This window comes from Podarcis muralis, chromosome 9, assembly GCF_964188315.1.
Source record: "Podarcis muralis chromosome 9, rPodMur119.hap1.1, whole genome shotgun sequence".
NCBI classification, from domain to species: Eukaryota; Metazoa; Chordata; class Lepidosauria; order Squamata; family Lacertidae; genus Podarcis; species Podarcis muralis.
In genome coordinates, this window is record NC_135663.1 from 16,198,492 (window position 1) to 16,212,112 (window position 13,621).

The 13,621-nt window shown below is 45.9% G+C and overlaps 1 protein-coding gene across 4 annotated transcripts in view; it reads left to right on the forward strand.

The window, feature by feature from the left end:
- Positions 1–266: 266 nt before the first annotated feature.
- The window catches only part of LOC114603971 (putative E3 ubiquitin-protein ligase HERC3), a 45,016-nt gene continuing 31,661 nt past the window's right edge, over positions 267–13,621 (forward strand). For 3 of the 4 annotated variants that reach the window (XM_028743575.2, XM_028743577.2, XM_077933828.1), the window contains exons 1-4: positions 267–377; positions 5,392–5,656; positions 11,178–11,337; positions 12,345–12,421. In XM_028743575.2, the coding sequence (XP_028599408.2) occupies positions 5,431–5,656; positions 11,178–11,337; positions 12,345–12,421 (463 nt within the window). In that variant the 5' untranslated portion in view covers positions 267–377; positions 5,392–5,430. Of the gene's footprint in view, positions 378–1,316; positions 1,336–5,391; positions 5,657–11,177; positions 11,338–12,344; positions 12,422–13,621 lie in introns of those variants that run through there. The other variant, XM_077933827.1, reaches the window with a different exon arrangement.

The window sequence follows — 13,621 nt, forward strand, 5'->3', positions numbered from 1 at the left end:
TGTGAAATAAATATACAGTGCAGCTGCACCAGCACAATATGGACTTCACATTTTCCTCCAGCGCCTCTAGGGTTAACTGTCAGGCCGCCTCTCTCCCTCCCCAAACTAGAACTCTGAGCCCAACCTACCCCTCCTTCCCCATGTCAGCCACTGGTGGAAGCAGCGATTGGTTCAGCCGGAGAGCCTCCGCGGCTTGCCATTGGGTGCGGCTCAACACGTCAATCACGTAAAGGCGGGGCTCGCGCTTGGCTCTCTCTGCTGGAGGAAGGAAGCAAAACTTCGTTGTTATTGTAGCGCGCAGCAGGAAGCTGAGTATAGAGGTGCCGCCTCCGTCTCCGCACCTGGGACTCCCGGGGCTCAGCAGCAGCCAAGAGCCGGTGAGCGTTCCAAAGGCGTTGCTTTGCGTTCCCCGGGCGCTGCGTGCGATCCTGTTGTGCTGTCGCCTCCTTTTTTTTGCAGGCTTTTTTTGTAGAAGGGGGGGGGGTAGCTCCCTTTCGCTCAGCTTGGATAGCGGAGGCTTTGCAAGCTTCCCGATCTCTCTGCGTCGTGCAAATCAGGCTCTCCCATTAGATCAATGGGATCTTTTGCCTCCCGGGTATAAACGGGGGTGATAGGCTTGCAGTTGGGGGGCGACGAATAGAGAGACCCACAGCAGCCTCCTAGCAAACCCAACTCCTTTCCGATTCCTTGTTAATAATGGCCTCGCTGCCGCCTTTCTCTTTTTCTCCAGACGGGGCGGGTGGAACGAATAATAATTTCATTTAGCACTCCACAGCCCTGGAGTGACAGAGCCTGACTTTGAGCCCGCGATCCAATACGCACACTTAACCTGAAGGGGTCAGTCGTATTAAGAAGAGTCCACCCCACCCCTCTACTGGATCAGGCCAAAGGCCCACCTCGTCCAACATCCGTCCAGGTAGCACTAAGACGCCCATAAAGCAAGGCACGGGCGCAGCCTGTGAGTCTTGCTGCCGAGTTAGGCGTGCCTAGGCTTGGGTTGGTTTGAAGACTGGAAGATGAGGATAACCCCCCCCCCCGTATTGTCACACGGGACCCCCAATAATCTCCCTTTCTGCGCTTGATCCTCCCATGCAATGGGGCGAAGAAAGATTGCTGGCTGCGTATGCGCATCTGTGCAAGATTATGTCTTCCCCCTTTCCAGCAAGACATTTTATTATACGCGGCCACTGGCACCGATGGATGGGAGGCAGCTACGAGATCTAATAACAGCAGTAGCCGGGGGAAACCCGGAAAATCCTGCGCAAGCCATATACTGTCTCCTTGCATCTCGGCTGCTGCTGTGCAGGAGAACTTCCCGCTGGATTATGCCCGCAGGTTGGCCGTAGAAAGAGCTCTTGGGAAAGCAGTTATTATCCTCGGACTTTTAATTTTATTTTTTAAAAATTGCTTCTTAAATTATTTGCTGGCCTTTAAATAATTTTATTTTGAAAGGTTGCTAAAGATCCCCTCTGCCTGTGACGTGTTGTGTGTGTGTATCGAGGGGTGGGTGGGAATGACAGTCAAACCGCTATTTCAGTAAGGCTTGCACCGCGATGCAAGTCATTGCAAACACCGGGCGTATGTGCAGTTGCGTGCATTGGAAAGCAGAAATCCTAGAAACCCGGACAGCAGGAATCGGGGCTTTCCACGTCACCCGGGGCAGATATTTGGAGGCTAGTTTCCGGGACTTTGCGCGCGCTGCGAATGGAGGTGATGACGGTGGTAACAATCGTGGACCCGCGCCTGTTTCCCGGTTACCCTCCGCGCAGTAGGACCGAGGAGGTGTGCTCGCTTGTTCCCTCCCACCAGCCGATTTCCAGTAGCTCCGGATGAGCTCATTCCGGTGCCTCTTTGAAGCATGCAAAAGAGAATACAGTAAAGCACTTTTGCAAATCGTCCCCCCCAGGCTCAAAACCTTTAAAAAAAGAGGAGGCATTTCCGGGGGGCGGGAGATGTTCAGACGTGGTGGGCGCGGCGTATTTTTGTCGGGGTTGCATGGGGAAGAAGCCACGATGGCGATTGCTTGAAACCCCAATCCTGAACGTCTCGAATGCAAAAGGGGAGAAGGAAGGGTGGCGTTTTTTCTGTTTGCTTTTCGTGATGGGCCGGCTGCCTTTGAGGGATCCTGCAGCCGGCGGAGAGGCACCAGGCGACCGGCTGGCTGAAATATAAGCAGGGAGAGACACGTGCCCGCGTGCGCACGTGCCCCTTCCCTGGGCTTGCAAAGCTAGCTGGGGTGTGTGTGTGTGTGTGTGGCTGGCTGCGCGTGCCCGCGCGTGCTGGCTGTACGTGCTTCTGCTGGCGTCTCCGAGCATAGACAGGCATCCTCTGACCCCTCTTCATCCCCCCCCTCCCATGCCTCATTCTTTAGCAGAGGCTAGTTTATGGGATGCATTTGAGCAGGCTGTCAGCAGAAAAGTGGAGCTCTCCAAATCTTCAAGAGTTTGGCAAATCTCAACGTGTTTGCGGCATTACTGTTTGCATATAGATGCCCTGTCAGCTTCAGCTGGCAGATACGCACAGAGGTTTATTAGAAATAGCTGAGAGACAGGGATAGGAGTTTCCTGAGAACTCGTCCATTGAGCATTCATCCCAGGGAGATTTATAGATTGCCTGCTTAGGTTAGTAATAAGGGGCAATATTTATTTATTGGTTGAGATTGTTTTTCAATAAATACATAGAACTGGGGGGAAAACATGTCTGAGTTCCTGAGTTATTGAATATTTGGGGGCGAGTTGAGGTTATTGGTTTGTTTGTTTGTTTTTGTTCCTGTTTTTTATCATGTATTTGGTGGTTTTACATTGTATTTTTATGTTGTGAACCACTCTGAGATTTGCAGTTGAAGGGTGGTATACAAATTTATAATAACAGGTATCCAAGGCTGCAAAAGGCTAAATAAATATTTCACTTGCACCTGGTGATGTATTTATTTTTTTACATCCCTGCAATTACCAAGCATTGGTTCATCAAGATGATTCTCCTTAAAGTGTTAGGTATGGCAGCTAGTTTCACCTGAGCACAGGCTGACCTTGTAAGGAAATCACTTGCTTCCAAGTAATCCACACTGTTTTCACTCTGGGGCTTGCAGCTCTAGGGCTAGGTAGCTCATGGCCTGTTTTGGCCTAGGGGTTGCCAGTTGCCGACTTCGCTGCTAGTGTTTGGATACTGAATTAATACTGCAAGGAAATGACTCATATCTTAAGGACATCTCAGTATTTGCTTTGCTTTTTAAAGAAATAACTTGCTGAGAGCCTACGGTTGTGCTGCCCATAGGACAGAGGTTCAGGGATGTTGCTGTTGGCACAAGAGGAACCTCAGTACAGTGAGCTGGCCCCACTAGAGTCCTGAAACAAAAGTGAATGCTTCTTCTGTTTCAGCATCTGCGTAGGGAAGGAGCTGTTACATGATGTAGGGCAGTCTCCTTCAACCTAGTGCTCTCCTGATGTTTGGGACTACAACTCCCATTAACTCCAGTCCAAAGCATAGGAAGGCCACCAGGTTGCTGAAGGCTGATGTAGGACGAGTATAGTGTAGATTGGGTGCAAAACCATGGTTTAGCTCTACACAAATCATATATGGGCCTGTGTAAAGGTAAAGGGACCCCTGACCATTAGGTCCAGTCGTGACTGACTCTGGGGTTGCGGTGCTCATCTCGCTTTATTGGCCGAGGGAGCCGGCGTACAGCTTCTGGGTCATGTGGCCAGCATGACTAAGCCGCTTCTGGCGAACCAGAGCAGCTCACAGAAACGCCATTTACCTTCCCGCCGGAGTGGTACCTATTTATCTACTTGCACTTTGACGTGCTTTCGAACTGCTAGGTTGGCAGGAGCAGGGACTGAGCAATGGGAGCTCACCCTGTCACGGGGATTCAAACCACCGACCTTCTGATCAGTAAGTCCTAGGCTCTGTGGTTTAACCCACAGCGCCACTTGCGTCCCTATGTACCCGCCTGTGTACTCCCTCCTTTATTGTGGCTGCAAGGAAGAAATCAGAAGAACCTGCCTACGTTTGCAACTAAGCACAGTTTGTTTGGTCCCAATGGGATAAACTGTGGTTGATCTTAGCTAACAAACATACACATTGTGGTTCCTGATTTTGGCTTTTTGGAATCAACGGTAGTTAAAGCAATCCATAGTTCCCTAGTCTGGACAAAACAACAAACTGGCTATTTGAAAATGGAGGCAGGTGCTTCTGGTCTCCACACTGCAGAAGTGCAATGGGGTTCCCATTAGTCTGAATCTTGTTCACTTAGTATGGCAAGCCGTACTCTTTCCAGATCAGCTCAAAGTGTCCAGCCCTACTTAACTTGCCCTATGCAGGCTGTCGCTGCCCATGTCACATCCTCTACTTATACCACAGCAGCTGTCGTTGCATAGCTTGCCCTGCCTTCCTCTTCTTCCCCTGTTAAATAACTATGTTATCAGTGGCCATTACTTCCCCATCAGCAAATAAATTGCTAGACATTATTCTGCATAGGAGCCAGCCCTGAATGCATAAGACTGGAATCTGGATGCTGACGGTGTCTCACACCCCACTTGTTCCAGGTTCCTTGGCTATACCATGGAATAGCCCAGTTGGTCTGGGGTGATGTGCAGTTGTTATGAGAGCATCTGCCTTAAGTTCAGATGCTGACCTGCAGGGAAACGTGAACACCGACGAGGACATGAAGTGCTTTCCACGTAGAGAGAGTTGTGGAAGGAACAAGCCGCCAATTTGCATAACGAAGGCACTGTCAACAGAAACAAATTTGTTCTGGCATTAATGTCCCAGTGAACAAGAGCGTTGAAGTTTTATTTGCTGCTGTGGTTGCTCTGCCAGCTGGCAAGCTGCATTCGGAGAACGCTCGCCACTGAACATGGTGGTATTTGTGTGTGTTGTGTTTTTGACTTCCGGAAAAGGGGGGGGGGGTTGTATTAGCAACACGTGATCCATCACACCAAGTTCTGAAGGTGCAGCGTGGAGGATTATATTATTATTGTTGTTATTATTATTGCACTTGGTTTTCATGTGTAATGCTTACCATGGTGCCCTTTGGGTTGCTAATTTGGTTTTTGATTGTGGATTATTAAAAATTATTTGATTTTTAATCTGTGTTTTAAGATACGTTATAAACTGCCCAGAGGCCCCCTCCCCTATCCCAAATATTAGCAGTATATAGTACTGCTTAAATAAATGAAATTGAAACTCTTAGAAAAATAGTTTGCCGCTGGGCATCTTTCAGGAAAGTTATTCCACGGAATGGAAGCTGCAGAAAAGAACTACTGCCCCTTTGTTTGCATGATGGGACAGGAAATGGCTCCTTTTGCCAGCATCACTTCCTGTGGTCCTGTTTACCTGGTCTGTAGATGATTCCTGATTTATGGATTGGTTTCCCCTCTTCTCCTCCCTCAGGATAAAACCAAGATACATGACTTGCTAAAAGAAGAGAAGATGTTATGTTGGGGATATTGGTCTTTGGGACACCCTGGGGAAGGTAACGTGCTGCAAGCGATAATCACCGAGCCCCGGAGCAGCGGGTTCATTCACGAGAAGAGCGTCAAGGAAGTGGCTTGTGGCGAGAACCATTCTATCTTCCTGCTGGAGGATGGCGAAGTGTATACATGTGGCTTGAACAGGAAAGGGCAACTCGGCCACGAGAGGGAAGGAAGCAAGCCAGGTAAGGTTGTGTCACCGCACCTGCAGCCAGGTGCTTGTTTGCATTTAATGAAATAGCTCTGCTGGTAGCTGGTTCTGGGGTTCAGGTTTGGCTTGTCTATGCTTCTCCTTCCATTTTATTATTAACTGTACTCCATCGTGGGAGGTTTATACTGAAGGGTGACCTAGAAATTATATTGAAATAGGAGTACAGTCTGACAATGACGCCAGCCTGGAGGTGTATAGGGCAGGGCCATGTTCCATTCTGGGTAACCTCCTGGGGGCCACATGCTGGTGCTGAGCAGTAGGGATGGGTGATAATACCGACATATCATCCAAAACCAGTTTGAAGTCCATATCATGATAATCGGTTTTCATTATTTTTGACCTGGCAATATATTGCGAATCATGGTGTGTGTGTGTGTGTGTGCACGCTATGCAAAAATCACAGCATGGGAAAAACCATGAAGTCAGCCTCTGCATAGCTCCATCCTTATTTCAGACTTCACAGAAGCATGGAATTGAAAGAGTTGGAAGGGACCACGAGGGGTATCTAGTCCAACCCCCTTGCAATGCAGGAATCTTTTGCCCAACGTAGGGCTCAGACGCTGAGAGTGAGTCTCATGCTCTACTGACTGAGCTATCCCAGGATGTATCAGTATATTTCGGATGTTTTCCTGGTGATACATCGTGATGCTGAAAACCAAATATTGCCCAGCCCTGCTGTTCGCTTCTACATAGTTCCATCTTTATTTCAGACATCGTCATATATTGATATAAGGATGCGGGTGGCGCTGTGGGTTAAACCACAGAGCCTAGAACTTGTCGATCAGAAGGTCAGCGGTTCGAATCCCCGTGACAGGGTGAGCTCCCATTGGTCGATCCCTTCTCCTGCCAACCTAGCAGTTCGGAAGCACGTCAAAGTGCAAGTAGATAAATAGGTACCGCTCCAGCAGGAAGGTAAACGGTGTTTCCGTGCGCTGCTCTGGTTCGCCAGAAGCGGCTTAGTCATGTTGGCTACATGACCCGGAAGCTGTACACCGGCTCCCTCAGCCAATAAAGCGAGATGAGCGCTGCAACCCCAGAGTCGGCCACGACTGGACCTAATAGTCAGGGGTCCCTTTACCTTTATATATTGATATGTCGCAATGTTTAGCTGGTGATGTATCACAGTGTTGAAAACCAAATAATGCCCAGCCCTGCTGAGCAGGCAAAAGTGGGCTAGAGCAAGAATCATAAATGTCACCCTCGTGTAGTAGGCTAGTTTCTCCTCCCTCTCTGTCCTGCGTCCGAACAAGCAGGAGGCACTGTCATACTTCAAGGGCACTTTCCCACCATGGATCAGGGCCTGTGAAGGGAGAGGTTTCCGAAGGCCAGGTAGACAGGCCCCAGAGGCTTTCCTGACTGTGTTCCAATAGTTCTTGCGGCTGATGCTGGGAGTTTCCATTTCAGCCACCGGCTCCTGTTTGGCTCACATTTCATTCTGGCTGATCCCAAAGTAACCTTTGACGGGAGATAGTAGGCTAGTGTGTCAGGAGAGTGTCGTGTTCAGGTGATGCTGCCTGTCCCTTTACTCTTGAACGAAGAGATGCGTATGAGTTTAGTTTGGTCCATACTGCTGCCCAGATGCTTAATAGAAGGCTAGCAGTTTCCCCCCCCTTGTCTGTGGCTATTTCTGCACTATATATATTTCAAGTGGAATCGTACCACTTTAAACAGTCGGGCTTCCTCCAAAGAATCCAGACAACTTCAGTTTAAGGCAGCTGAGAGCTGTTACCTTCATAGAGGTCCAGTTTTCAGAGTTCTCTGGCAATAGGAACTGGTGGATAAACCACTCTGACCACCCTTAACTGGAGGGCCACAGCTTACAGATTCCTGCCTTTGAGGGTCGTGGTTCAGGGATTGGGTCTTGGGGGGAGACTTTTCAGTCTTGATACCCCCACCATGGATAGGGGATTGCCAGTTTGGCAAATATGCCTGAGATCTCTAAGTGTTGTGTAAAAATAAACTGGGTGGGAGGTAGAGGAAACTCAGGTCAGTATTACCAGTGAAAGTATACTCTTGGCTAAATTTAGCTTGTGCTTTTGAGTTGCAACCCAAAAAAGCTCTTTTCACAAACTTCCTCTTGCAGATTTTCGTTCCTGAGAAGTTTGCTCTTGAAATCCTGCTATTCCATTTCTGTTCCATCTTCTTGTAGGGATTATTTAATCTGCCCCAGGCACCATGTTTTTGAAACTGTTTGTCCTTAATGTGTTTGCAGGGTGGATTTTGGCAGGCTTTGCCAGCTGGCTGTAACATACTGTGCTTTTTCCCCAACCAGGATGCAGAAAGTTTTCTGGCTTGGTACTGATACGCATAGCATTTGCACTAACTAGCTGGCAATCTGGTCAAGCTCCCAGGTTTGAACTGTGTGCTTCCAAGATCATGGTGGTGACAATTCGTTTCTCGCTTTCTGCACCAAATTGTCTCGTAGTGACTTGCGTGATAAAAATAGCAGGAAACTTTAAAATCAGGTACAAAAACACATAAGACTTAAAACACTTATCCATAAATATATATACATCAAAGGAGCACCCCAGTTACAGGCATGAATACAAAAAGAGGTCACAGGCATTGCTTGTTATTCTCCCAATTAAGGAACAAAGCCCTGGGTAAATAGAAATGTTTTTGCCTGGCACATAGAAGAAAATACCTTGAGAGTGGTTTACAAAACATGAAAACGTCAAACAAAACAATCCAGAATAAAACATATTCAAGCTTCAAGGAAAATATTTCAGATTCTTCTCTAAGTGACATTTTGCTTTCTCCATATTTATTTACCGACTTCATATAGCTGTCCTGTAGCAGAAGTACTTTCTAGGAAGCCAGTGTGGTGTAGTGGTTAGAGTGTTGGACTAGGACCTGGGAGATCAGGGTTCAAATCCCCACTCAGATATGACCTTGGGCCAGTCACAGCCTCTTAATCTACCTCACTGTAGGGATTAATTGAGGAAGGTGTGAACCATATACTCTTTGGTGGGATATAAAGGCAGTAATTAAGCTCTTCTGCTTAGCTGCTTAAGAAAGCTGGAGGGGCCAGCCAGATGGAGTTGCCAGTTGCCAACCTGTCATCCAGAGTTCTCTGCATGGTCGCAGGTGGACCTGCGCCATTTGCAAAAAGTCCCTGGGGAATTACTAACACTGTCTGGTTGGTCACTGAGGGAACAGAATGTTGGGCTAGATAGTCCCTTGGTCTGATGCAGCGGGACTCTTCTTATGTGATAGGATCTGACCATCAAAAAAACAACCCCCAACTGTAATAGGCTATCTGATGCCAATCATTTGTCAGCAAGAAGAAGCTCATGGCTGAGGATGCCTCCGGTTTCTATGCCCTCGTGTCTCTTGGAGGGCTGCAAGATGGAAGTTTTTGCTCTGGAGGGCCTGTGAATGCTGCTGTAGATATTCCTGCCCATTGAAATGGCCACATCCAAAGATTTATCCTAGCAGCTGTAATTAAGATTAAGTAACGAGTGTTGTAGTGCAGCAGCTAGGAAGAAAATAAAGTAAATGATTTATGGATCGGAGACATGTCCTCGTTTTGCACCCCTCTGCTCTTCTTGCAGGACTGAAATCTTTTCCACCCTGGGATTTTTGTTTGGCGGTTTCAGGGACCCTGCGGCAATAAATTGTGCCTCCTTCTCTCCAGATCCCAAACGGCATTAAAGGGACAAGTTGATAGACCAAAAAGCACATTCCATCTGGGAAGGAACTGTTCCATCTGCTTGTGAATCACTGCGATGCGCATAGCAGCTGAAAGTGGGGAAGGGAGACTGTTCTCCTGGACAGCTATTTTCAGTTTTAGCAAGCTCTTAACAGCGCTGCCAGCCTCTTAGCGGGGCACCATCTGTACAAAAGCCTTTCTGTTCTGCCTGGTGTGCTCCAGCAGACTGAGCACCTCCTCTGCTGCTCAGGATAGCTAAATAGTAGTACGTGTCCCTTTCATGCAGAATACACTTTTCTCCATTTAAAACATCTTTACAAGCAAGAGACGGGGAAATCCTTTAGCCCCGAGACCTTAGCTTCCACCAGTCATTATAGATGGCATTCCCCCCCTTTTTTTATTCATTTTATAGCACAACTAAACAACACAAACAGAAAAACAAACAATACAAAAAATTCTTGTCTTATCCTTATTTTTTCTAAACATTGTTAGGCAAGCTTCCCCAAGTCCCCCCATCCGATTTTCATTTTACCTCATCTTTAGCAGTTTACATATATCATAATTTCTAGCCATTTTTTTTATCACGCTTGCTTTTACCATAAAAATCTTCACATTTTATCACTTACAAATAAAACTGTTTTAAAATACACTATCTTCTACTTCTAACCCTACAGCCTATATCCACTTCCAGAGCTATTCTAAGATTGAAATATTAACATATTTTTTCAAGTATTTAAACTTCTTCCAGTCTTCTTCCACCGTCTCTTCTCTCTGGTCTCGGAGTCTCCCAGTCAGTTCGGCAAGCTCCATACAATCCATCATCTTCATCTGCCATTCTTCGATAGTTGGTAAATCTTGTTTCTTCCAATTCTTCGCTAGTAATATCCTCGCAGCTGTTGTGGCATACAGAAAAAAAGTAACATCCTTTTGGGGGATTTCACCCCCCCCCCCATTATAGACGGCATTGGTTAAACAATCACTGCCCAAGTTAGATTGGGGTTACTTTGCAGATGAAAGTGGTCAGAGGCTTGTTTTGCTCTCTGTTGTCCCAGGAGGCTGTTCTTGGGTGGCTATTTCTTAACAGTAGTTAAGAGAAGTTTCTTGACAGTCAGCTCCTACTGCTTGCTTATTTGCTAGGGGAAAGGGCCATAGCTTAGTTGAAGAGCACCTGTCTTGCATGCAGAAGGTCACAGGTTCGATCCTTGGCAGCTCCCGGTAGGGATGGGAGAGTCTCCTTCCTGAAACCCAAGCAGTTTGTGGCGAGGGATAGAACTCCTGAGGAAAAATTCTTGCTCTTGAGTTGACGGGCTGTGAAGTAGCTCTCTGCATCCTGGCTGTGTGGCTGCACACAGTGCGCACACATTAACACTGCACATGTCTGCTGCATCTAACTAACATGTTTCTCATCAGCCTCTGTATCATTTCAAAATGGGGGAAAGCGAAATGACTTTATTTTCATACACCTCATACCTGGCATTGCTTGTAAAGTCTTAAAAACCAAAAAATCAGTGCATTTTTTAGTTCAGTGACTAAAGTTTGTGCCTTTGTGAAAAGGCTCAGTCTGCCATCTTGATTCAAAATGGCGTCCGGTGGTATCCAAATCCACACAGAAAATCTGATCCTAAACCATCACACAGAATTTGGTTGTAATATATTAAGACCCTGTCCAAATGCGTAGCTGGCAAATGAACAACTTTCCAAAATTTATATTAGATGAGATTTTTTTTAAGGTGTGTATATCTCTTTCTGCACACATACACCCAAACTTTGCTTTGAACGATAATCACATGTGTTTTGTCGCTTAGCATGTTCCACCAGCGTTATTCTTCTCTTTTCCCCTCAGAGCAAATTGACGCTTTAGCTGATCAGCGCATAGTCCATGTTGCCTGTGGGGAATCTCACAGCGTGGCCCTCAGTGACCAAGGCCAACTCTTTTCCTGGGGGGCAGGTAGCGATGGACAGCTGGGCCTCACAACGGCAGAAGACTCTGTGGCTGTACCAAGGTAATCGGAGCGGTTACCAAACGCCATGCTTTGCTATGTAGCTTGATACCAGCGGTGTTCAGACTAAATAATCCCTTGTTGCTTTTTAGGGTGTGTGTGTGGAATGAAATTCTACGCACTGACTGGGCACGCACCCATACCCTGCTGAACTTTATAGTACTACAAGGGACCCTAAATGTGCATATTAGCACACCAATGCACATGTGAAGGGGAAGGCGATGGCACATTTCACCTCCTGTCATGTGGAAGAACTGTGTGCCTGTACATTGGCGCATGTGTGGTGGGAGAGTAGCTGTGCAATCCTGCAACCCCTTCTCACTTTATTTTAATGTGTGCTTGAGTTTGTGGACGCACCTCCCCTCTTAGTCTCTCGTATTTGCCTTCTCTACTGTTGCCTTGACCCTGGACCAACATTTTGGACCAATGGGCACACTGAATTTTGAGAGAACGCTGTGGGCACTGGACACAAAATGGCCGCCATGGAGGTGTGACATTACGCAGCGAATTAGACAGCACATGCATGGTGCATCTTTTCCCATAATTTTCTTTTTGTACTTGAAAAGGCTCCACCTGTTGAATTTCTGTAAGCTTCTGTTCAGCCTGCAGTAGAAATCTTCACTCTCCAGTAGTTTTATGTGTTAATTTGCACTGTGCGCTCTGGTACAATCTAAAAGTGCACCAGAGACCTTAATTTAAGAATCTCATCCCTAAGGTGATGCAAGAGCCAGGCATAGTTAGAACACCAAATGAGAGGATACTATAAAAAGGCTATTTTTATCTAAAGCTCCTCTTGTTGTCTGCACTGAACTGCAGTGTTTTAAAAAGCAAAGCCATTTTTGCTTAAGCTTCCAGATGTTTAAACTGTTTAACAGTTTAACTGTTTAACATAAGTTCCCTTCATAACAACACAGTTGTTAAGACGAGAGGTATTATTTTAGTGTGTGCTTCTCTTGTTGTGTTGTTGTTGTTTTAAAAAATAAAATAAATGAATTGTTTTGCTGTTTTAGGTTGATAAAAAAACTGAACCAAGAGATGATACTTCAGGTCTCCTGTGGCAATTGGCATTGTCTTGCTCTTGCAGCTGGTATGGTAATATTAACTTATAATAGCTAAGCTTTCTTTTTTAAATTTTTTATTTTATTAACCTTCTTAAGTAACATATGTATACATTATCATATTACATTACAGGGCATATTATAATATAATTTCCAACATGTATATAAAGTTTATATACCAAATTTATGTACCTAAAGAAAGAAAAAATAAAATAAAATAAAAAACAAAGACATAAAGCCATTTCAAAATAACATTTGTACCAACACTATGGACTTCCTGTCAATCTCATTGTATATTCTTTTTTTTACAAATGAATGTACTCTTATTATTGTTTATTTCTTTATATTTTATCTAGTACATTCCTATATCAATATGTACCCTTAATCTTGTTTCTCAACTCAATTTCTCTCCAATGTCAATCAAATGCTAGCATAGATATCAAACCTTTACTATATTTTTGAACATATATCTTATATCTATCCGATTTTTCCATAAATTTTTGTTTTGAATTGCCTCTCAGGCTATTTGTCAACTGGGCCATTTCAGCAAATTCTTGTAGTTTATTATGCCAGTCCATTATTGTCCTGGCTGCTTCTTCCTTCCACCCTTTTGCCACCTCTAATAGCTAAGCTTTCTTACTAGTTCTGCAACATTACTATTAGTAGTAACAATTATGTTTTAGATTCTGCCTTTCCTCCCAAATGAAGTACAGTTGTACCTTGGATTCCGAACATTTTGGTACTTGGACATTTTGGCTCCTAAACGATTGAAACCCAGAAGTGAGCGTTCCAGTTTGTGAACGTTCTTTGCAACCCAAATGTCTGATGGGGCTTCTGAGGCTTCCGATTGGCTGCAGGAGCTTCCAAACTTGGGTCTCCAGCTGGGTTTTTTTGGACTACAATTCCCATCATCCCTGACCGCTAGTCCCTCTAGCTAGGGATGGTGGGAGTTGTAGTCCAACAACAGCTGGGTTTACTCCTTAGCCGTTTCTTCTCCCAAAGAAGGCAAGGCAGTGAAGGCTTAGAATCAGAGTTTCCCTTCTCCTAAATGGGCTCCCTTCCCAGGGTGGCGAGCCCCATCTGCTCCTCACCTCCCTCTACAACATGGGCAGAAACTACCTTCTTGACCATTGGACCCGCTATTGGTCTCATCTGTTCAGTCCACCGGATCCTGTCTTTGCATGCAAGGAAAGTCCCTCACTCACTGAGGGTTTGAGAACCATTGGCTA